Source organism: Zalophus californianus, chromosome 10 (assembly GCF_009762305.2).
Source record: "Zalophus californianus isolate mZalCal1 chromosome 10, mZalCal1.pri.v2, whole genome shotgun sequence".
Taxonomy (NCBI): Eukaryota; Metazoa; Chordata; class Mammalia; order Carnivora; family Otariidae; genus Zalophus; species Zalophus californianus.
Window position 1 is genome coordinate 57,110,729 of NC_045604.1, and position 25,881 is coordinate 57,136,609.

Sequence of the window (25,881 nt, forward strand, 5' to 3'; positions counted from 1 at the left end):
ATCTACTTCCCAGCTCTTTTAGGTTGTTAGCAGAATTCAGTTACTTGTGACCGAAGGACTGAAATCCCCAATTCTCGCTGGCTGTCAACCAAGAGTCAGTCTCAACTGCTACGGGGAGCCCACGTCCTTGGCACATAACCCCCTCCAGCAGCACCACATCAAATCTCTCTCAGTCTTCAAATAGCTCTTTCTCTTCTGCTACCATCTGGAGAAAATTCTCTGCTTTTAAAAGGCTCTCGTGATTAGATTGGGTCCACCTGGATAATCTCATGTTTGCCGTATAATTGTGTCACAGGTGCATTATCTCATCAAATTCACAGGTTCCACCTCACACTCAAAGGGGTGGGGATTATACAAGCAAGGGTCACTGGAGGTCATTCTTAGAATTCTGCCTAGCATACCCTCTTAGAGAAAAATAATGAAAACATTTTCTGCCCAATTCGAGAACAATTATTATTTGTTAATGCCCAACATTTCAAGACGATTTGAGGTGCCTAAGTGATTTATAGCAGGGAAATTTTCAGAACCAGTGATTTACAGATTAACACAGTTCAGGTCTCTAAGCCTCAGGGAAGGGACAGAAAGCTGTTCTTAACAGGTAGACTTCTCTTTCCTTCTCTTCTGCTAAAGCACTGAATGTACAAAGCAATTGCCAAGAGGACCACTGGTGTTCTCTCTGGAGTCATGATGCGAGGTAAATACTATGGCTACAGTTTAGGAACTAGAAAATTGTATTATGTAGATTAGATGTTCTCGCTTTTTGGTCTCAAGATTCCTGTTATTTAGTATCCTAAAGACTTTGTTTTTGTGGCTTATTCCTATTGATTGTTACCATATCAGAAATTAAATCTGGAAAGTTTATTAAACACAAAAACATGCAAGCCCACATTCTCTTATGACATAATCACATATCATGTAGCCTCTAGAGTGGAAAAGTAAGGTTTATTATTAAATAAAGGAAAAAAAGTCTTAGTATTACTATGAAAGTAGTTTGACCTCCTGGAACTCTAAAAAGGTCCCAGGGACCCCTAGGATTTTCTGGATCACACTTTGAGGCCCACTGGTAGATGTAAATATCATCAACTGCATTTCTTTAGATTAATCAACTCATATTTTGGTGCATTCACTTGTGCAGCCTTAAAAACAAATATTTTCCTTTACTAGCAGGTTGTTGCATCGGTAGACTCATTTTTGTGGTTGATGTATCTGCTTGCAAAAAAAAAATGTTACTTGCTATTACAGGAGGAAAATTGAGCTAGATGTGTGGTAACAAATTAAAGCAAAAGAGTTCAAACACGTGTTCTGTGAACTTCTGACAATCTGCTACTTTGCAAATACTACAGAGGGAAAAAATTGCTTTAAATGGTGCAGCTCGGTCTGCAGTGGAATGATTGGGACAGAGTCAGGCTGAGTCAGGCAGAAAGAGGCTTATAGAGAGATGAGAGAAAGCACTGGGTATTCTTGTCATGCTTTGCCCTTGAAAACTATGCCAAGACCTCTTTTTTTTTTTTTAATAAAGAGATCGTTATTTCTCGATTGCTTTAGTGACTCAGGATTTGCCACTTTCCTTTTAAACACAGGCCATAGCTACAGTTATGTTTGCCTTCTTGGTGTCCTGCTTGCAAAAAGTAATGAGATAAAGCTGAAGCCCTTTCATTAGGACTCCACTGCACTCGTTCATTCTCTAAATGTTTTATCCACTTTCTTCTGTTGGTAAACGCCCCGGGTGCTTAGATCCTAGGCTTCTAGTGTCTTTCTACTGGCAGATGAATGCAACTTAAGACACGAGAGCTGCGGGAGGAAAGGTGTGGCATTCCCCCGCCCCAAGGTTAAATCTTGCCCGGGCCTTGGCAGCCCAGCGAGTCTCTCGTGAGGAGTCTGAATGAACTCCGGAGGGATGGTGACTAAGAGCGGGAGAGAGTGAGTGTGTGGAACAGCGCGTTCCTTTCGGGGGGGGGGACTAGGCCCTCAGGGACGAACACCGAGCCGACCCGAGCGTGCGCCGAGGGCGCTCCGCCTAACTGCCGCTCACCGCCGTGACAAACGCGCCTCGGCAACCCGAGTCCTCCATGTCTTCAGCCCAAGCCCTGCAGGTCGGCAGACGTCAGCGGACTCGCGCTCAGCCCGCGCCGATTCGCATCCCCTGAGTCAGCGACCAATGGGAGAGAAGCCAAATTCTAGGCGTCCGCTGCGATTGGCTGTGCGCCCGGGGGCGGAGGCGGGAGGGGGGCGGCCCTGGGGGGCGGGTCTCGCATTCGGGCAGTAACACGCGAGGCGTCCGCAGCAGGGGAAAACTGGAGGGTTGCCCGCGGAGGCGGCGGTTAGCCCTGTGCGACCTGGCTCCGCCGCGAAGAGCGCCGCTCGCGATTCTAGGTTTCCGCGCCGCGGCAGCGCTAGAGCCTCACTGAGGCGGGCGGAGGAGGAGAGGGAGAGGGGCCGGGCCAGATCCCCGCCCTCCGCACCCCGAATGGATGTGCCCGGCCCGGGGTCCCGGAGGGGTGGCGGCGGCGGCTGCCACCGTGCTCCGGCGCACTGCTCGCATGCCCCGCGAATGCTGGTTCTTACCCACCGCGCTGCTGTGCGCCTACGGCTTCTTCGCCAGCCTCAGGCCGTCCGAGCCCTTCCTGACCCCCTACTTGCTGGGGCCCGACAAGAACCTGACGGAGAGGGAGGTAGGCGCGGAGGCGGCCCGGCGGCGGGCGCGGCGGAGAGCGGGCGCTGGGGAGGCGGTTCAGGAGAGGAGCGAGTGAAAAGGGCGCTCGAGCCTCCGGACGCTTTCTGGGCAGGGAGCTCTGCCTTTTCGCAGTCGGAAGGCGGCTCGGTGCTGGCGCTGCACTACTCTGTGCAGGTTTTCGGGCGTCCGTTGGATATATGGGGCATGTCTTCTGTGAAGGGCTCAGAACATGCGTCGGGAGCCCCAGCACGCGTGCGCTTCAGGCGGAGTGCCCATGCTGCTGCCCTGCACTGTGCTCGGATTGGTCCAGCAGTTCCGGCTGGGCGGCGGGAGGGGGCGCAGCGGCGTATTTGGAGAAAAGAGTGAAAACAAGTTGTACTTTGGCGTGCGAAAGGGTTAGTAAATGTTTGTTGACTGAAAGTAGGGAACCAGCTGCTAGGTTATAAGTAACCCCTGCTTTTTGAAAGAATCTTCCCTCTCCCCGCTGCTCCCTTTCTTCTCATACCTTACTTTGTTTACCTTCGACAGGATGGATGTACTCAAATAAGGACAACAGAACAAACAAAAATCCATCATCTTAATTTGTTTTGATTATTAATTAGGTAAGGCTTTGTTCAAGGACATGCTGTCCCCCCTCATGCCCTACCTCCTGGGATAAAAGCAGATACTGAGATGGTATCACATAATTGGCACTTACAGTTTTTCTTGCATGGTGAATTTTTGGTTCACAGATGTTTTGCTTCTCAGCTACAGGCGTGAAAGCGGAGGTCTGGTATTCCCTTCTAGAACACTACAAAGGGTGAAAGCAGAGTGGGCACTGAATAGCTGTTTTTTCATATGCCTGCCTTTCCTCCCTTCCCTTCCCTTCCCTCCCATTTAAACTTTACTTTTCTTCCTGTGGTTAGTAATCATCTCTTTGAGTAGCAACTCAATCCCTGCATAACAGGTCAGAGCAGGGTATAGTGGGTATAATGAGCAGGTCAGAGCAGGGTATAATGACTCACAGTCCAGTTTGTTGGTGCTTTGCTGCTCTGTTTTCAAGGACACATAGGGAATTGAAAGTCAGTGTTGAATCCTAGATGGAGGGCTTCATTTGAATTTCTTATATTGTCTTACTCCAGCAAATATCATTGGCTTTTACCCAACTTTAGATCTTTTAGTTCTCGGTCTTAAGGACCACCCCACAAAGGACAGTCACAGTTACTCGTTACCTATTTGGATTTTAACACTGGTTACATTTTAACATTGTGAACAGAATGATTTTGCAAGAAGAAAATTATTGCAGTAAATATGAGAGAGTGATTCTGGAGACAGCCACTGACTCTGAGGTGCAGTCAGTGAAGCAGAAATGATACTTCCTGAGCTGCTTACAATGAAAGTTTCATGGGAACTGCCATGTGATCTGCACAGTGTGTGCACCTTGCTTGAGAGAGGGGCGCATGGGGAAAAACTTGGTCCCACCCACATTGATATTTGAAAGTTGATCTGTTTTGTCATATGCCCTGGGCAGAGGAGTTGTTATGTCATGTGTCATCATGTGCCCTGTCTAATCAGAGAGCTTTCTAGGGTGAGTGCAATACGTTCAGTGGCATTGGAGTAGAGAACAAGGGTGCTAGACCTGGTAAAACACATAGCACAATTTCTGTTATTGCAAATTGGAGGAGGGTGAGGGCAGAGTTTGAAAAGAAATTTAGTGGTCTAGAAAGGAGGTCATTTGTCTGTGAGGACCTTGGACCTTGGCTGATGCTGGTGTTCGTGCACAGTATAGCTCTGTTGACCCTCTCTGGAACCCTGGGTTTTTAAAATATCTAGTAACTGAAATAAATAGAACAACTTGTTCTGCTTTCTGACCTAATGCTTGCTTTCACCAGTGGACAGTTAATAAAAAAATATTACATGATTTTTAGGCAAAGTGAATGTCAGGTCATGGTCAGTGATGTTTGTGTTGAGATTTGTATTTACTTGTAAAACTTTAGAAGGACCAGCTTAGATCGTCTTAAATGGAGCTATTGTTAACCAAGTCCAAAGGAGAAGAAGGAAAAGGGGGACAGAATTTCCTCTGTCTTCCTCTGCACTCAAAGGATTTTGAGATTTCAGGAAAAATGTTTACCTGTTTCAGGTACCACTTTCTAAGGTTTTTGTTTTGTTTTTAAGATTTTATTTACTTATTTGAGAGAGGGAGAGCACAAGCGGGTGGGGGGGTGGGAAGGGGCAGAGGGAGAGGGAAGAAGCAGACTCCCTGCTGAGCAGCGAGCCCCATGTGGGGCTCGATCCCGGACCCCGGGATCATGACCAGAGCCGAAGGCAGACGCTTAATGACTGAGCCACCCAGGCGCCCCCGGCACACAGACTTTCTAAGTTTTAAAGAGGTTAAAAATGGACTGTGTTCTAATAGATGAAGCCAAACTTTTAATAAAATAGAGCTCTATATCTCCAATTTTTAATTTTTTAATTTTTTTGTTCTTTCATCTTTTTTAGCATGTGATTTGACAGACATTCACTACCTTTCTTTGACTTAAAAAAAAAAACTTTCTACCTATTCTGTCTGATACTCGGAGTCCTACAAAATTTGGTTCTTATCTTCCTTAACAGCCTTATCTCCTGCTACATCTTTCCTCTCCTTGCATCTTCCACGTGCCCACACGCCCACACGCCATCCACATCAATCTTCTAGTCATAAATCCAGCATATCCAGTCTCTCATCTACCAGTCTGTACTCAAAGTTGTGATCTCTGCTTGAATAAGCTTCCTATACCTATCTGTGGCTGTGTTTCTGTTAGCCTCTAACTTTCTCCTCCTTCAAGGTCCACCTCAAGGAAGTAACCCCACATTTCCTATCTCTCTTATCAGTAACGTATGAATATATATTGCTCATTAGGTTCAGAACTCCTGAAGAACTGAGGCTTTGTTTTATTTTATTTTTGTAATCCACACAGCTTAAAATATTGTGCAAATAAGAGTTTATTAACTAGTTGTTTAATTGAAACTGGATTCTAAAATAAAGTCTAAATCCGAATTAGAGCTTAAAATGAACATGTTTTCTCTTGACTTTCTCTCAGAAGAAAGCACAAACAAGTTCTGATCCAAAGAATGGTGAAAGGCACCTTATGATAAAATCAATTCCTTCGCTCACATGGCAGATTTTACCTGAGATTCAGCAGGTATTGTCCAGACTATGGACAATGAGAGTCTGTAATTTGTACATTTTTGCATGTGGGAAGTTTCCCTTCAGGATTAAAAGTATCTATTGAAGAAACATTTTTTTGGTGTAACAGTTTGTCCATGGTGGCATTGAAAAAGAAAGGATCTTTTGGAGACCCAATGGCTAAACTCTGGAGAATGTGTGGTTTTAATCTCTCCGTGAATGCCTTATAAAAGCACCTTAATACAGGTTGAAAAAGCTGCTGCCAGCATTAGAAGTAGCCCCGGAACATAGTAGATGATCAACAGTAGTTTTCTGATTGAAGAAATGAGGCATTTTAGTGTGGCGGATTCAGAATATCAAGGTTCTGATCCTCCCTCTGCCAATGCTAGCTGTGATAACTTGGGGTAGTTTACTTAACCTTTCTGTAAGGCCAAGTTCCCTCCATTTGTAAAACAGAGGTAATAAAAGCATCTACCTCTTAGGGTTATTGTTTGGATTAAATGCTAAGGTAGTAAGGTAGGTGAGGCAATTAGCATAGTGTGTGGTGCTTCAGTAGACATTTGCTATTATAATGCTGATAACACTGTGAGAGGGACATTCATCTTGGGTTGATCTCTCATAGGAGAAAAGTCAGGTTTTTCATTTAGAATGAGTTAAAGAGAACCCATCTCTTCCCCCCCACCCGCCTTTAATTTTATTCCTACTTGGCATTGCAGGTCTGCCCAGGTTACTTTTCCTCATCTTCATTACCTTAATTGTGGTTTTGTGTTAGGAGTAGAATAAGACTCATAAATATAAGCACGTTAAGTTGATAATTAAAAGGATGCGATTTCCATAACGAAAACCTAGTAGTTAATCATTTTGGGACAGCTGTTATTGAAGGGTATGGAACAGTATTGCTGGAGTGAAGAAGTCGAAGTCCTGAAGGGTGTGTTGGGAACAAGAGAATGTGGGGTATTGAAGGAAGTGATGGAGAGGGTTTGTAAAGCAAAGGCATGGCGGCTAACGTTGGGAAAATGTGAAGGTGAATAAACGTGTGGAGTTAGAGGTGGCAGTTTCACACTTCAGAAAACTAGAGGAGACTGTCTATAAAACCAGAGGCAAAAAAAAGAGTGGGGAATCGTGAATGAAACACCACTGTGAAAAGTCGCAGCTTTTATCTGAGAGTTATCTGTGCCCTTTGGTTTTCTGCTGAGGTGTCATAGGCTGTGGTGGTACCAGCCAAGTGCACTTTTGTTCCTCGGTCACTAAAATTTACACACTTTTGAATTAGTCCTTTCTACAGGTCACGATTATTCTTTTCATACCCATATTCAGGTGCAAGAAATTTCCTGATCGAGTGGAGATTGCTAAATGATTTATGCAAATACAAATTAGGCTAAAATTCATGAGTGAGACTATTAGACCATAGGTGAGACTATTAGACCAAAATCTTTTGATATCTGGCCAATCAAAAACAAATCAAGTCTGGAATATATTTCAGGTTATGTTTTGCCTTTGTAGTTGTGCTCTGCACTAGCAAAAGATTTCACAGTAATTGTTTACTTTATTGTTCCTCTAAACCCTGAACACAATTAGCCCGTTTTACATTTGGGTGAACTGAAGCATACATGAGAGTTAAAAAGAAAGTTGCCCTTGGCTTTAGATTGTCAGAGTCTAGGATTAGATTGCTCCATGGCAAAGTATTCAGCCTGTTACCAAGACTGCCTTTCAGAAAGCACTTAAAAATCAGGGCCACTGATCTAGACTTTGAAATGATCATTTAAAAAACCAACTTACATACATCCCCAGGACCTTGCCAGGCATGGTAGGTATAAAAGAGGGGTGGGTCTCCTATAGTGATTGATACTGGAAGAATGGGGATGGCAGGTCAGTTGAATTACCTCATTCGTACCGTCCCAGAGTCTGTTTCAGCTTCAGTCCTCAAGTCTCGACTTCTAAATACAATGAGGGAGTGATTTGCCTGTATCCTCTCATTTAATCCTTGCAACAACAACCCGGTGGTGGAGGGTTTATGCTGCTTTTACTGGTAATGGAGACGAAACCTAAAGGGAGCTAAACAAAAACTTGTCGATAATCACACATCGAATGTTGGGGGTGAGATCCCCAGTGGGGTCTGTATGGCGGAGAGCTTATTTTAGAGATTATGTCTACTTTATTCCAATTTTAAAAATCCATTAAAAACCAAAACTTTATCCTTTTCATATGATAGACAAGCAAAAAGAAGGACATCAAAGTTGCCTATAATCCTATCATCCACAGATAATTATTCTCTCAAGACTAGGACAGAATTATCCTCTTTACCTGTTCCCCCCGAAGCAATAAACTTAAAATCAGAGAAACCTAATCAAACCTAATCAGAGCCGGTAAGTTTAGCTTTAAAGGTCTTGTGGTTGCTAGAGCATTGGTGACAAAACAGACAGGACAGCCCCTCTTTCTAGCCCTAATTCTGTGGCTAGAAGGGAGAATCGATGATGATTCCCAAACACTTAAACCTATTTCCAAAACAGTTATTGAGCCAAGTACCCTCCACACAGGTACTTGCTGGTTGCTAGGCTGTGCAGGTCAGTGTCAGAGGGCGAGTCAGCCCTCAGGAGTCTGCCCTCTAAGGCAGTGGTCCCCAGCTCTGGCTCAGACAAAAGTCTCCTGGGAGGTTGTTGGCTAGGCATCCGCATTTTTTAAAGCTCCATGGGAGATGTGCGGCCTCGGTTAGGAAGCAGTGCTGTGCGGGACGTGGGGGGACGGGCACACACAAAGGTCAGGGGAGCTCCCAGGGTTGCTCCACGAACACTGTCAGCTCAGCAAAGGCTGCCGGGCTGAGGACGGCTTCCAGCCAGGCCTTGAGGAAGGGGGAGGATTTTAAGAAAAAGATGATGGGGTGAAAATGGGGAAGTATGTGCCAAACAATTATCAGAATTGTTTTTGAGAGCTCTTTGGTTGATAAGGATGATTTATTAGAGGTATTGGTAGGTTGTTTTATAAGAATAAATTGTTACGAATATTCCAGGTCTGTTGATAATCACTAATGGGTTTTAAATTTTCTTTTTCTGTTAGGTCTTAAATGAAATTTATCCAGTGTGGACTTACTCTTACCTGGTGCTGCTGTTCCCTGTGTTCCTTGCCACAGACTACCTCCGTTATAAGCCTGTCGTTCTGCTGCAGGGACTCAGCCTTATTGTTACATGGTTCATGCTGCTCTACGCCCAAGGACTGCTGGCCATTCAGTTCTTAGAATTCTTCTATGGCATCGCCACAGCCACTGAAATTGCCTATTACTCCTATATCTACAGCGTGGTAGACCTCAACATGTACCAGAAAGTCACAAGTTACTGTCGGAGTGCCACCTTGGTGGGCTTTACTGTGGGCTCTGTCCTGGGGCAAATCCTCGTCTCCGTGGCAGGCTGGTCCCTGTTCAGTCTGAATGTCATCTCTCTTACCTGTGTTTCTGTGGCTTTTGCTGTGGCCTGGTTTCTGCCTATGCCACAGAAGAGCCTTTTCTTTCACCATGTTCCTTCCACTTGCCAGAGAATGAATGGCATCAAGGCACAAAATGGTGGCATTGTAACCAACACCTCAGCTTCTAACCACCTTCCTGGCTGGGAGGACATTGAGTCAAAAATCCCTCTAAATAAGGAGGAGCCGGTAAGTTTAGCCTTAAAGGTCTTGTGGTTGCTAGAGCAGTGGTGACAAAACAGACAGGACACCCCCTCTTTCTAGACCTTGTACTCATCTGGATTCAGGTTTTTATCCGGAGTTGGTCCATTGGTTCGTTCATTGATTGGTTAAAGGTAAGGTTGATTTATATAAGGGATGACAAATATATTTGGAGTGAATGACCTCTAGAGTCAGACTACACAACATTATATTGCTTGTGTCAGAGATGTCTTCCTATCCCCAGTACTTGGTATATAAAGAAAGCACTCAGAAAATTTTGCTTAATGAATAGATGGAATGATTCCAATAAATGATGAATATCTACTTCTAGTTTCTGAATTGAAACCCAAAGTATTTAAGTTTAGGAACTTAACTTCCTCTTCTGTGCTGGAATACATATTAAAAGTGTGACTCTGAAATTGTCTCTTAGGTATGGCATCAGAATAATCCATCCATACGTTCTGGCTAGCCAGGAAGATTAATTGCTTCCCCCAATCATTCACCTTTCTTTATAAAAATTTCCAACAGGTTATAAGCTGTGAGGGGCAAGGTTCATTCCAACCATACTGAATTAGTCTTAAGTTTCATGGGGCATGTTTGGAAATAACCTGTTCACATTCTCACTCTGCTGGTGGGCTCTGTCAGTCATAAAACTGAGCTCTCTAAGCCTTGTAGTCTGAATGAGTAGAGAACCCACATGAGTGGTTTTCGGCTCCCCCCCGGAGTTAACTCAGATTGTTTCCACGTGGCATCTAATTGCTCTCTGATGCCTATCCCCGCTCTTCACTTGTGGTTACTAGTTGAAACTTATATTATCATCCCAAAGAGCTTGAGCCTAGGTGACTCTGGTCATGAAACTTACTTTGATTACTAGGGCACCTGTAGCAGCATCAGTCAGATTCCCGGGATTAAGTAGGAATGCAATGCTGTTTCCTCCATAGTTTGTTAAGTGTAACATAAGATGTTGGCAAGTCAACAAAGGGTTGATGGAGGAGGGAAAGTTAAAATCACCTGATCTTATGTAGTAGAGAAAAAGAATAAGGACCCTTTTAAAATTCTGTTTCAAATGTGTTAAAATGACTAGCTAAAATTAGTACGTACAGACATATGCATAATACCTATCTCTATATATTTTAAATATTAACATTGGCCATACTTCTAAAGGTTTGTATAGACCAGTAAATTTTAAACCATTTTGAACATGAGTAAGAAACATCTTACACAGGAACAAGTTCCACTTTGTAAGTGTGTATATATTTTCTATGTAACTGAAGCAGAGGTTTTACAGCACAATACTTTATCGGTAATTTGATGAATTCATTTGTTTGATAAAAACTTGGCTGTTTTATTTTAGTTTTAATTTGTAACTTAGATTTAACATATAGTATATTATTTGTTTTATTCATTTCATTTTTTACAATGCAGATCACTGCTCACTACATTGATTTTATTACCTGTTAATGAGTTGTAACCGACCATTTGAAAAACTCAACTCTGTCTTAGACCAACTTGACATTTGCTGTTTATAACCTAATGCAAAATGTTAGCATTTGACATGCTGAAGAATTATGAAATTTTAGAGGTTGAAGTGATTCTAACCACAGGCCGTAGGACTGTTAGAATATCTTAAAGTCACAAGGGACTTTAGATGCCATCAACCTTCTCATTTTAGAGATAAGGATTGGGAACAGGGATTAGTGACTTGTGCAGAATTGCACTGATAGACTCTGTGACATCATTAAAGAGCATATATGAGATCCACTTTGATCTGTACTTTGCTACATAAAGCCTTTCACTGGGGCGACAACATGGTCAGAACCATCATGTTGGCTGGCTACAGTGTGGTAAAAGTTAGAAGCAAGTCAGTTCCATCATATCCTTGGCAGCTGTATAGGGCTAAAATAGTGCTGTTTCTCTTGACAAGTTTGAAGGAAGTCAGAATATGGCAATTGGGGATCGCAGCGCCATATTAAGTTGGCAGAGCCCATAACCGAACTGTAAATCATAATTGTAAATATAGTAAAGAAGAGTAGGTAGGTGGGTGGGTAGTTTGATCTTGACTTTATGGAAAGGGAAAATGAAGTAGGAGTCAAAGTGACAGCCCCGTCCACAAGTTACCTTACAGTATTTGTGAGTTCTTTTCAGAATGAGCCTATTGCTGTGGGGCAGAGTGTGTTGACATTCCAGCAAGGCCAGGTATTCTCTTTCCTAAATAGGAAACTGGATTCCTTCTGTGCTTGGCTTATAATTGGACCTGGTTTATTTTCAGTTGCTCATCCATTAGAAATGATAGAAATTAAGCCAATTCTTTAGCACAGGGCCTGACACCAATACCTGTTAACTATACTTTTATCTGTAGACTGATACCCTTTATGATGAGTAAGCATTCTTTGTGTATGTGTGTGTTTGAGCGTAGCAACATTAATGTTTCCCCTTTGTACTTACTGTAATTTCTAGCAGCACACCATAGTGGATTTTGAAGAAGATAAAACCAGCGTTCTGGTACTTACCAGCAGGGTGATCTTGGGCAAGTTCCTTAATTCTTTGAGACTTTAGTTTCTTTCTCATTCTTCTGTCTACCTCACCGGGTTATTTCGAGTGTTAAATTTAGAGGCAATGTAAGGGTCTCAAGTGAATATTTGTAGTAGGTAATCAATATTCATTTCTGTTATCATCTTTATCATTAGACATGACTAATCAAGAACAGCTTTGTGCCTTCACTGCAGATAGTTATTGTGAGGCTGCAAATAATCTTTCACTTTGAATTGGTTCCCCTTGGTCTTCTGAACTTTATGAAAGGTGTCACTAGAATCCGGTACTAATTCTACCACTAATTCTTTAACTGAGGCTACTCTTAAACGTAGAATGTTCAATCAGACGATCACTAAACTTTCCTTAGCCCTAGAATACTGAGTTTTACGAGCTGATTGATCTGAAGGTACGTTTTTCTTCAGATTGCCAGGCATGACACAAACACCTTGTCCTTTCCGGTCCAGTCACCCGTATAGTTAGGAACACATAATGTCATAGAAGTGGTTTAATTGCAGTCACCTGTCCTTGACTTAAATCTTCACAGTTTAGGCATTAAACCCTACTTATCCTATCCCTCACCCCCACATAGTTTCCTATGGTGTGTAGAAGAAAATCCAAAACTCGCATTGTGGCCTTGAGACCCCCTACAATCTGGCCTTATTTCACGGCTCTGCTCCACATGGACCTGACTGAAACACATCAAACTTATTCCCACTTTGGAACTTCAGCTCGAAGATTCTCAGTCAGGACTGCCCTTCATTCTGATTTTCATGGCTGGTTCCATGTTTCACTCAGGTCTCAACTCAGGCATGAGCTTTTCAGAAAGCCTTTCGACACTCTCGTTGTCCTTCCTTTTCTCTACCACGGTCCCTTGCCAGCCCATTACCTTCTTTCTTTTCTTCATAGTATCATTCCTCCTGTAAACTCTCTCATGTGTGTGTGTTTATCGTCTATCTCCCTTACCAAAATGTCAGTTTAATGAGGGCAGGGACTTTTCTGCTGTATTCCCAGAATCTATCACCAAACATGCAGTATGGGCACTCGTAAATATTCGTTGCTTGTATCAATGGGTCATGATAGAGTACAAAGGAAATCAGCACTTAGTGAGCACTTGCTACCTACTGAGTAACACACATTTAGTTCTTCCAAAAGCCTGTTGAAATAAACGTTAATTTCCATTTTATAGTAAAAAGCCTAAGATTTAGAAATTTTTTCCATCTGCGTGTAGGCAGGTGTGCTCCCGCTGTTCTTTCTTTATCCTCATTATTGCCTCAGCTCCCATTTATTTTGACCTGGGTACTTGGATACTGTGCTAAGAATCTTAGATTCATTAGCTCGTTTAATCCTTATAAAAAACTCTGATGTAGGTATCACTGTACCCCTTGTACAGTTGAGGGAATGGAAGCTTACATCAGATAACTCACCCAAAGGCACATAGAAAGCACAGTCAAAATTCAAACCCAGATGCAGTTGACTTCAGAAACCACTGTATTAGAGACTCCTGTTCCTTGGTGAAGAGAAATAATTTTTCCAAGATTTTTTCTTGTTGTTGTTTTGTTTATAACACCGAGTCAGAACCCTTTCTTGAAGTGAAATCTGAAGCAAGATGCCCATCGTGATAAATGAGTAGGAGTTGAATTTAGGGATGGTGTGAGTAGGCATGACTATGGAGCATTGCTTGGTTCTCATTCCACTGAGATTATCCTCTCATTTTAGGGAGAAAATGGCCTTTATTTACTTAATTTCAAGAGTCCCTATGGATACAATATATAGCTAATAAACATATCATCTTAATAGGAAAAAATCTGATTTTATAAAAAGATTTATACTTCATTTTTTAATTAAACAGTAAAAGAAAACTACATAAAAAGAAGTCAGAATCATCTGATCTGCTAGCACAATAGTAGATGACCACTATTAATAGTTTAGTGACCTTCCTAAACATCTCTTTTCATATATACCTAAGTATGTATTCATAGGTATACATTTTATAGTACATGAAATTACAGTCTACATGGAGTTTCATAACTGCATGGGGTTTTTTGCTCCATGGTATGTGATACTTATCTTCCTATGTCTTTCCATGTCAAAATGGCTTTCAGAATCTAAAGAAATGATAATGGTGACAGTGATTGGTGGGAGGTCTGTGTTGGGACAGTGGGCCCCCTTTCCCTCCAGGCTGGCCCCAAGCACAAAGCCAGAATTGTATAGAGACTCACGTGAAGGACATAGTCTGCCTTCTCCTTGTTGCACACCATTCCCTCTGGATATCTCCAGTCACACCCCGGCCAGTGGATGTATCTGAGTTGGGATGAGGGGAGAGAGTGTGTAGCCATACGTGGTTGTGCCCTTCCCTGTTACAGCTTAGTGCCCTTGAACTTCAGATAAGTGTACGCTCCCCGAAACAGTAGCGAAAGACAGGTCAACTCTTTTTTAAATATTTTTATTTATTTATTTGACAGAGAGACACACTGAGAGAGGGAACACAAGCAGGGGGAGTGGGAGAGGGAGAAGCAGGCTTCCCGCGGAACAGGGAGCCCGATGCGGGGCTCGATCCCAGGACCCTGAGATCATGACCTGAGCTAAAGGCAGATGCTTAACCAACTCAGCCACCCAGACGCCCCAGACAGGTCAACTCTTAACAGGTGGTTAATGCCCTACTTTCCAGTTTAGGAACGACTGCTCAGTGAGATACCAGGCCAAGGCGAGAATGACTGATCTGGGAGCAGAGTAAGTGTACAACAGGCCGGAGCAGGAGAGAGAGTGTCCTAGAAGCTTTTTATGTTTGGTCAGAACTAAATTTGCTAAATTGCAAACCTACCTCAATAGTACCAGTTCTTACCTGATCCATATTTTGTTTTTGTGTTTTTTTTTTCTTGAAACCAAATGTACATTATTTGTTCCCATCGCTTAAGTCTCACTCTATATGTTTTTACTGTGTTTCGGATAATGGAATATCAACAGCTGAGGAGATAATGATAGCCTCCTTTTCATCATGAAAATGTTTGTTGTTCATAGCAAGAGTTAGTATTGGGATTGTGTCCTTCAGAAGCACTTAATAAAAGAAGCAAACTTACGCTTGGAAATTTCCATCCTAGCCATTGTTTGGCTACAAACTAGTCTCCCTCTGTGCACAACAGGGCTGAGAAATGCGTGGTACTGTAACTTGGCCTTGCAAACACCCAACTATACCTACTCAAATGTTGTGGTCACATCTGGAGGTTCTCATGCCCTGCAAGACCTGGTGTTTGAGATAGACTTTGGGAGTCAGATAAAATTTGAATAGAAGAATAGTGAAGAACATTCTAGGCAAAGGAAATAGAACAAAAGCATAGCAGAAGGTGCTGTTAGAGGCCATTTTAGGGTTATTAACTGACCTAATCTCAATGTTATGCCTCAGGGAACAGGGAGGCCTGAAAAGAGGGAAATAGAGGGAGAGTGGCGAGTCGGTAGGGCAGACAGAACACACACATTTACTGATTGTGTTGGCCATCTCATATGGGTACTGTTCATGGCACCCCAAACAATGACAGTAGTAACATAAGAGCTCACAGATCACAGATCACTATAAAAAGTATAATAATGAAAAAGTTTGAAATATTGTGAGAATTATCAAAATGTGACAGAAAGACATGATGTGACAAACACCGTGGGAAACCTGGCTCTTGATAGACTTGCTTGACACTGAGTTGCCATAAACCTTCCATTAGTTAAAAACACGTATTTGCAAAGTGCAGTAAAGGGAAGCGCAATAAAATGGGAGTATGCCTCTATGCCGTTTGTATGCATAAAAATAAATAAGCAGTTGGTTTTCACAAGGACAAAAATGTCTGTCAGATAGAAAATGAAGTCTCTAACAGTTGTTTTCTGTGGTTGCCTTCCTAGTATTTGAGTTTTCTTCCCCTTTTCCTCTGTAGGAACCCAAGCCAGACCATCTCCTTGTGCTGAAGGTCCTGTGGAATGACTTCTTGATGTGCTACTCCTCCCGCCCTCTGCTCTGCTGGTCTGTGTGGTGGGCCCTCTCCACCTGTGGCTATTTCCAAGTGGTGAACTACACACAGGGCCTGTGGGAGAAGGTGATGCCCTCTCGCAATGATGCTATCTACAACGGTGGTGTGGAGGCCGTGTCCACCCTCCTAGGTAAGCGGGGCGGGGCGGTGGTTCTCCCTCTGGTGGTTTGGTCAACGTTAATCAGATTTCCCCTCCCCTCCTAAATTTGAAGTGACCCCAAGGAATGGTTTCTTTATTTTGAGTTCTGATTTTGTAATTTAGGAAGAAATTTAGCAGCGCTCAAGTTGTGGATGAGCATGATTAACAAACTTGAATTCTTTGTCTTTTAGGGAAGCCTAATGTAAATGATTTTCAAAATTGTCTTCTTATTCAGGTTTCCATTATCTCTGTATTTATAGGGTGCTTTTGCCACTTGATGTGAAACTTTGAATGGCAATCTACAGTAGTTTATAGGAATGACTCCTATATGTTGAGTGTTAATATGCAGTAAGTGCTGTTCTAAGGACTTATGTATATTAACTCAGTCCTCACAAAATGCCTGAGATACGTACAGTTGTTACCCGTATTTTACAGTTAAGGAAACATGGACCGATAGGTTGATAACCTGCCCAAGATCAGATAGATGGTAAGTAGTAAAGTTAGGGTTTGAACTCAGAGCCTGTGTCCTTGACTGTTGTATTCTATCGACCCTTTCTAGTTTGTTGACCTACTTCTTAAGGTTTTTAGAAGCGATCCCATGATTTCTATAAACACTTACAACTGTGTCTGGCACTTAGAAAGCACTCAGCACATCTTAGCTATCGTTATCAGCCTCGTCATGTTACCAAAGAGCAGGGAAGCCCTTTTGCCATGTTCTGAACAGCTCCTCGGTTAGGAGAGGGGGTGATCCCTCCTGCCACATTGTTGAGCTGGAAGCAGTGGCTCTTTGTGACTCCTGCCTCGCGCCAGCCTCAGTAGCTTTTCCTCAGCAGCATCCCTGGGTCTGTGTCCTTTTCCATCTCACTATCAGTTGCTCTCATTCAGTCTCTCCTCGTCTCTCAGTGGCTCCATGTTCTTTATTCCATCAAGTCCAAATTCTATGCCTGACTTTCAAGGCACTCCCTAATCTTGAGCTACCCTATTTATAAGTTGCAAGGTTTTAAAAAATTTAATAATCTAAGCTGAATTTTTAATCCATTAAAAGAGCATTTGTTTAGCAAAATAACTAGATCAGTTTTCTCTGTTTTGTTCTGTAGGCGCTGTTGCCGTGTTTGCAGTGGGTTACGTAAAAATATCCTGGTCAACGTGGGGGGAGATGACGCTGTCTCTCTTTTCCCTGGTGATTGCTGCCTCCGTGTATATCATGGATACTGTGTGCAACATCTGGGTGTGCTACACATCCTATGTGGTCTTCAGAATCATCTACATGTTACTCATCACTATAGCAACGTATGTATTTTGAGTCAAAGAAGCATTCGGAAAAGTTGTGACAGGATAAACTTTTTCGGTTTCTTTACAAACCAATTAAAATTTCTAGTTAGAAGAGGCAAACAGGAGGAAGCATTGTATTTTATGTTTTTCTCCTGAGGAAGCACTTAGGTAAGGCTCATTTATTTCCTTGTTCGTATATTCCTGTTCTGTTCAGAAGTTTGCATGAGGTTTACACCACTTAGCAACAACATGCTTTTCACCTGGTTGGGAAGGGAAATGAGAGTAGAAAGAAGGGGCTACTCTTCACAGCTGAAGTAGAAATCGTAACTACCTCGGAAGTGATTCTTATCTATTCATTCTTCCTTTGTGGATTGTTTTTTTAAGTTTTCAGATTGCTGCTAACCTCAGCATGGAGCGCTATGCCCTGGTGTTTGGTGTGAACACCTTCATTGCTCTGGCCCTGCAGACGCTGCTCACTCTCATTGTGGTGGATTCCAGTGGCCTTGGCTTAGACATCACCACTCAGGTAAGATTTCTGTTTCGACATTCAAGATGTTATCACTCGATCAGGGTGACCAAGTGAATCTTAATGAAAGCAAATTCAAACAGTGTAGACAGATATAAAAAGTAGAAGTGTTCCTTCCTTCCTTTAGTCAACCCCCATCCTTAGTTCTTTTCTCCCTGGAGGATGTTGGGGGACCTAGAACATTTTGATGGGGACCTAGAACATTTCTGAGCTGAACATTACTCAACAGCCTGGTAGAGCCAAGAAGTAATATTGGTTCCTTCCAGGCCGAGCTTTTCTGCTTCCTCATCCAGTATTTCCTTCCATTTTTAATTCGGTGCGTGGAACACTGTATCCCGTGCTTGAGATGCTCTGCTCCATCTCACAGTACTGTATGTTTCCTCCCTTCTTTATCAAAAATACCACCCACCCAAATACCAGGGTAGTGACTTGCTGCTGCTGAATAGCATGGAGATTCTTCACAAGTGACGCATCGAGGAGACAGCTGCACACTGTAACATTGTGGATACTTGTGTTCATTCAGGAAGTGCACGGTCGTATATGCCTTCGTGCGTTGAGTTGAGTTCGTAGGTGGGGCTTGCTCTGTACTCTGGCAAAGTGGGCAGTTGAATCAAAAAGTGCCTACCCACCCCCATCCCAGCCTAGTTATAAAGGCCCAACATGGTAGCAGTAATTAACTTTGTTTTTACTAAAGAGATCTAACAGAAATGATATTCATAGTAGCTGATGTGCACTGAGTGCTTTCTGTGTGCCAGGTACTCTGTATAGCGTTTTGCAAGGTTGTCGTCAGGCTTGGACATCGAGAGAATGAGTCTGAGAGATGTTACGTATTGTAAAGTGTTGTTTAAGTTCTCACGGTCAGTAATGATGTGGCAAAGCTGGGATTTAAACCAGCTTCTAACTCTAAAGCCTAATCATCCCTCACTAGATCATACTGCCTCACAAAGGTGGGCTGGGGGAGCAGAGGAGTGGGAGCTTATTACTTTCTCTATGTTCCCCAATTACTACCAGCAGTTATAACCTTGAGAAGACCTCTCAAGGGTTAGGTGCTTAGATTTGGAATGAGGGTAGGAGAGAAACTAAGTGCTTATCATCCTGCTATAGAAATAGTGGGTTTAAAAATTACTAATTCTCAAATTGTGTAGGCTCTGCTGAAACTCTTAACTGCCATAATTAAGCAGCAGGTTTCCTATAGGAAAATGTATCCTTTAAAATGTATTTTAAAGAACCTGGCTCGAAGACTTACAGTGGCACCCGTATGGCACTCATGAGCCAGCTGATAGTTATTTCATAAGTTCTTTTAAGATGATGATCATGATGAAGATGTTGATAAACTATATAGTCACATTCAAATATTAGCCTAGAGAAGATCCGTATGAAAAGTAAAAGGTAATCCCGTAATGGAATATAGTTGACTTCCTACTGCCCTCCTCTGGTGAAGAAGAGAAGTTCTTTATCTTCAGAATTTGGCCTGCTCTTCACACTTAACCTACCAACTTGGGGGTAGAGACCATGATTTATTTGTAACAATAACAGCCACAAAAATAAGAAAAAAAAAGCAGTAGTATTAGCAGCCTTAGCATTGTGTGCTAATAAACACTTAACATACATGATCTCATCCCTTACCAGCAACCCTGTAAAATAGGGAGTGTTGTGAATTCCATTTTGTAAATGAAGTTGAGGCTCAGAGATGAAGTATCTCAGTCAGGGTCACACAGCTAGTAAGGGATGGAGTCAGGAGCCGCACTGAGGCGGTCAGGCTTTAGTCCCACCATGCTGTGCTACCTCGTTTTATTGTCAGTACCTGGCAGGTTGTATAAGTGTACAGTGTTTTGTAAAGGCTTACTGAGAAACTGAATATACCTTTAATTAGAAGGATATGTTCACATATATAAAATAAAACATCTCATCTTCTGATTGATAATTCTCTACATTACTTCTTTCCCCATCCCCTTTAGTTCCTGATCTACGCTGGGTATTTTGCACTCATCGCTGTGGTTTTCCTGGCTAATGGTACAGTTAGTATTATGAAGAAATGTAGAAAGCAAGAAGATGCAGAATTGAGTTCTCAAGTAACTACGTCATAATACACGGCTTATAAGCTGCTTCTTAGAGCAAAAACTGCACAGCAACTGTGCCTGGATGTATTTAATGTTTTAATATATAGATGTATATTCATGAATGTGCTTTTTAAGGCTTCAAAGCAGCCAACTGACTACACTCTGTGTTCCTAGAGTGAACAATACTGTTTAGAGGAGCCAGAGGTGAAGTTTATCTCGTGGATTATTTATGAAAGCTGTTTTAAGAATTACTTTGTTCTGATTCAAAAGTGAACTTGATTTTGAAAACCGAGTAATAAGAGCACTCAAGCACCACATGGCGTTTATACTTGATAGCAAGTGAGTATGGTGTTTCATAGGTCAAGTTACTTCCCTGTATCTGATCAGCCAGGGGCTTGGCGTGGTGGGACTAGGGCTTCCCAGGGGCCATGGGATATTACAGGTCAGAATAGAAATAGGTTCTAACAGCAACTGCCTCTATTCAACTTAATTCTTACTTCTGTGTTACTCATGTGCATTTGTGTTTCTACGCAATATTTGCTCTGGTTTGGTGTTCCATCGTATTAGGAATGTGTGTCATTTCTAATTTTAAGTTATTTTTAAAAATTCATTGTATGAATGTTGTTTCCACCTTGACAATTTTGTACTTATGTAGATTATCTTTAGAAATACACTTTTGCTTTATTCATATGCTTCTCAGAGAAGCTCATTTAGTTAGAAAATAAGGCAAGTTTTGAGGCTTGCTAATAATCTAAATGAAGAGACCTAATCAGAACACTTAAGGTATGTTTTGCCTGTCTTTTAGTCTTCAGTATGAAGGACTTTTAATTCTATGATGAAAAGTTAATATATGAGCTAAAGATAACAACTAGCCCATATTGTATTCGTGTTCCCTTTTATTTCCAAAATAAAATGGAAGTCTTTTTTTAATATCTTCATCTCTATTTATAGCTTATTTATTATTTGTCCTTCTTATCCAAGATATAGATTTCATTAGGACTTAGATTTGTTGGATTATTAAAAGGCCTTTTCACAAACTGAGCCTCTTTTTACTGATTTCAGTGGGACAGGAACTAGGATAGACTTGATTCCTGCGTTTTGTACATTAAATCTGCCTTTGCCTCTAAGGGTGGACCATCTTGGAATGTCTGCTTAAAATAATAATTGCTAGTGATTTCATTTCCAAGGTCCTGGAAAAATGTTATTATGTAAGCATCGAATTCTGTAATTAGTCAACCAAGTGGCTGCTAGTGTATGTGAGACATGAAAACCATTTTAAAGCCGACTTTGTTGCCTTAACTTCAAAAAAAAAATCTAGGTTAACTTATTTAGAATAACATAGGTAAGCAGTGTGAATAATAGTATCAAGATTCCAAAGTTGACATATTCATTTAGTATAAGTGGGAACACTAGATAGAAGTAAATGAAACAGGGTAAGTATAGGCCATTTTCCACTCACTTTCCTTTCTGATCAAAGGCAAGAGCAGAACACTAAGGGAAGAAGTGATGTCATAAAAGGACGGCCTCTAATTTTATATTGTATCTTTTGTTTTGCTACGTAGGGAATTGTTTATTCAGAAACAGGTAGAAAAGTGGTGTTCGAGGGATTTTATTTTAATGTTTTTTAATAAAATGCACTGTGGTACAATCAAACCCTTCATGTTACCAAAGCAATATTTCCCTGGAATTTAATTCAAAGTTCATGGTCGCACAACTGGAGCCTTTACTTATTTAAGACAATAATAAGTTCATATCCTGGTGTGCGGCCATATTTACAGAATGCTGAGCCCAGTTTGTAAGTTGTACTGTATGCAGTTTTGCAAAGAAGTGAAAGTAATTTGTTGTACTTTTTATTCAATTCTGTATAGATTATAAAATTATTTTTATTAAATAAATATTTTACATTATATTTTTCCTTTTAATCACAATTATTTCAAATTTTTTTGCTTCAGTAGGAGCCTTGGGTTACATATTTAAACCTTTTAATAATTCCTCCTAGAACAAATTTCATATTAAGTCTTCCTTCACCTGACCTTCCTGTTTAACCTTGTCATCCTGTGAATTCTTCCCATTGCTTTGTGATCCTTACCTTTGATTCTTCCCCTTTATTTCTGTCGTTTTCCCTGTTGTTGTTTTTTTTTTTAAGATTTTATTTATCTGACAGAGAGAGACACAGCGAGACAGGGAACACAAGCAGGGGGAGTGGGGGAGGGAGAAGCAGGCTTCACGCAGAGCGGGGAGCCCGATGCGGGGCTCTGATCCCAGGACCCTGGGATCAGGACCTGAGCTGAAGGCAGGTGGTTAACGACTGAGCCACCCAGGTGCCCCTCCCTGTTATTTTTAGCACCACACTGCAACTGTTTATTTTTCTTGGTCTTCATCTTGGTACCTCTCATCTCTCTTTTTAAAGCATTCTTCCTTTTAGAAACCAAAAAAGACCCACATTCCCTTCAGTGTTAACTGAATTTTACAAATAAAGGAAACTCAATCAAATCAAGGGCTCAAGGTACCATCTTGATTTGAAACTTCATAGCATCTTTGTTCTAGCCCAAAATATTGATATCCAAGGAGGCATCTTCTTGCCATCAGCTGAGAATCACTTGTTCATTATGTCCCAGAAACCAAATCACTCGTTTCTCACAGTATGCAAACGAGTACCTTCCCTTTAATATCCCATTCTAAAACCTGTTTATCACCAAAGACTCATTTTTCATGCCAAAATTTTTTTTAAAGTTTTCTGTCCCTATAGTTATATCCCCTGTATCTTAATGCCTTTCAGATTGTAAGCCTTCTGAGCAGGGAGCATGTCTTATTTTTGTCTTTTGTTGTAAAACACATCCTAGTGCCATATGAATATTAAATTCCATAAAGGATATGTAACAGATTCAGTACCTGCCAGTATAAATAGCTAAATATCATTACTTTTTAAAAAAATTATTTATTTGACAGAGAGAGACACAGCGAGAGAGGGAACACAAGCAGGGGGAGTGGGAGAGGGAGAAGCAGGCTCCCTGCCTACTGGGGACCCAGTGCGGGCCCAAACCCAGGGTCCCTGTGGTCATGACCTGAGCCGAAGGCAGAACCCCAACTGACTGAGCCATGCAGGCACCCTGTCATTCCTTTTTTTTTTTTTTAAGATTTTATTTATTTATTTGACAGAGCAGGAGAGCACAAGCAAGGAGAGCAGCAGAGGGAGAGGGAGAAGCAGACTCCCCGCTGAGCAGGGAGCCCGATGTGGGGCTCGGTCCCAGGACCCTGGGATCATGACCTGAGCCAAAGGCAGACGCTTAACCATCTGAGCCACCCAGGAGCCCCGTCATTACTTTTTTAAAGATTTATTTATTTATTTTAGAGAGAGAGAGTGGGGGCTGGGGCAGAGAGAGAGGGAGACAAGCAAGCAGACTCCCTGCTCAGCAGGGAGCATGATTCAGGGCTTGATCCCAGGACTCTGAGATCATGACCTGAGCCAAAACCAAGAGTCGGATCCTCAGCCGACTGCGCCACCCAGGCACCGCTGCCATTATTTTTTTTTAAAAGTACATCCACATGAAATGTAAGATTAAAACGCCTATCGATGACCTCCATGCCATGGGACAGTTTTATTCAAGGCATTGTGCTCTAAATGAGATTGGATACCTATTTGTTCTACTTATTATGATTTTGATGTCCTTGTAATTAATACCTTACCCTTGAGTAGTAACATGTTATAGTTTGGAAAAGGCATTTGTGAACATCATTTCTTTTGATTCTGGAAAAGGATCTTGTAGTAGTACTGATTACTTTTTCAATAATTAATGCTGATAGGATGGAAGAGAGTTCAAAATGCGACGTTTGCCATTCAAAGCTCTGCTACACGGGGAAGTCACTCTTGCGCTTCAGCTTCCTCATCGCTTAGTGGAGGTAACACCGGCCTGACAGGATTGTTGTGAAGAAATGAAAGAACATAGGGGCGCCTGGGTGGCCCAGTTGGTTAAACGTCTGCCTTCAGCTCAGGTCATGACCTCAGGGACCTGGGATCAAGTCCTGCGTAGGATTCTCTGCTCCGTGGGGAGCCTGCTTCTCCCTCTGCCTGCCGCTCTCCCCCCACCCCCCCGCCCCCGCTTGTGCTTTCTCTCTCTCTGATAAATAAAATCTTAAGAAAAAGTCAGAATTCCTGCTCTCAAGGAATTTAAAAATGGGTGATAGGTAGAAAGGATAACATAGATGCCCAACTGTATTACAAGATAGTGTCAGGTACCATTAACCATTTTCCAGTAGAATTAAAAAGCCTCGTCTCGAAGAGAACAAGGACATTGGGAAAATCCTAAGTGGCTCCCTGAAAGAGATGGCATTTGAGTTGGCTGTGCAGGATCGTAGGATTTTAACAGAAATTTAGAAAGGGAAACTAGTGGAGAAAGAGGCATAAATAATGTTATGAGGACCCAAATGTGTAAGAGGAGAAGGGTAGTGACAAAGTTTGGAAAGACAGTTTGGAGTCATTTTTTTCTAATGTTTATTAATTGGAAGTGGGGGTAACAAGCTTATATTCAAGATAAGTAATCTGGCAGCAGAGTATAGGATGAATTTTATGGGAACTTAACTACGTAAAATTTTAAGTCGAATGGCCATTTCAATTGGCTAGGTGTAGGTGAGGAAGGCCTTTTTGACTTGCGGCCCTAGAAGAAAATTAACATTTTAAAATGTGTGCCCATTTTTCTTTCTTTTTTTTTTTTTTTTAAAGATTTTTATTTATTTGACAGAGACACATTGAGAGAGGGAACACAAGCAGGGGCAGTGGGAGAGGGAGAAGCAGACTTCCCGCCGAGCAGGGAGCCCGATGTGGGACTCAATCCCAGGACCCTGGGATCATGACCTGAGCCGGAGGCAGACGCTTAACAACTGAGCCACCCAGGCGCCCAAAATGTGTGTCCGTTTTTCAAAGGTGGTTTAAAAAGTGTAAATAACCACCCAAGGTCACGCATCTGTAAGGTGAAGTCGCTTTGGGATTCTCAGTCCCACCCTACATGGCAAACTGATGGTCACTTCGCCCATGTACCCCCATCAAGTCTGCAGGAGTGAGACCTCAGTGACAAGAGGAGCAGGAAACGGGGCTCTGGGGAGGAAGAATGCCGGGCAGGGCACCAGCAGCTACCTGATGGATGCAGTGAGGGGCCGTCCTAGACCGGCTGAGTGCAGGAGAGTGAGGAGCCCTGGGGACAAGTTGTGGGTGCAGAGCGAGGCAAAGCTGCCGAAAACCAGAAGCCCGATCTCCTGGCTTCACTTACGGCCAGGGGCTCTAGATCAGAAGCTTACCCGGGGACCTTAGGTAGGAAAAGCGTGCCGGTTTACACTCCGGCCCCGCCCCCCAGCCTGGCCCCGCGCCTGCGCAGTGCTGCAGGCCCGTGCCCGCGGCCGGCGGGTGTGCCTGCCCCACCCCTACCCCCCTCCGTTCCCGCCTCTCCAGCGCCTGGGGAGGGGAGTGGGGCTTTGGGAGACCCGGCAGTGTGCTGCAGTTGACCGTTTTTTTGAAACTGCTGTTCCAAAACCACACACAACCCCAGTGTGAGGGAAACCCTCGGTGAAGGTCATGTGCTGTGAAGGGCGTCCACTGCTGTCTAGGACGTTTAAAAAAACGTCTTAAAGCGCCTTTTTAAAAAATAAGTCAAGGAACCAGTAGCTTTTTCCAAAGGAAAATCTTACACTCCAGAAGAATTGCAGTTAAGAAAATGCATACTCCTTCCCCAAATGCTGAAATGTTAACCAAAACTAATGCTTAAATTTTTAAAACCCCTGAGCATATTCATCTGTTTGATATAGTTCCATTTTCTCCTACTCAGACTCCGTCCCCCCCTTTTTTAAATATCAAACTGCATGACTTGACCATTATTCC

General features: G+C 42.5%; 1 protein-coding gene across 1 annotated transcript; it reads left to right on the forward strand.

Moving 5' to 3' along the window:
* Positions 1-639: 639 nt before the first annotated feature.
* SLC19A2 (solute carrier family 19 member 2) lies at positions 640-21,915 on the forward strand. The gene is given in 7 exon segments (XM_027613392.2): positions 640-2,497; positions 2,499-2,672; positions 8,874-9,461; positions 15,923-16,145; positions 17,252-17,444; positions 17,811-17,952; positions 19,911-21,915. Coding segments are annotated over 7 exon segments (1,479 nt in total). The 5' UTR covers positions 640-2,467; the 3' UTR covers positions 20,040-21,915.
* Positions 21,916-25,881: the final 3,966 nt, after the last annotated feature.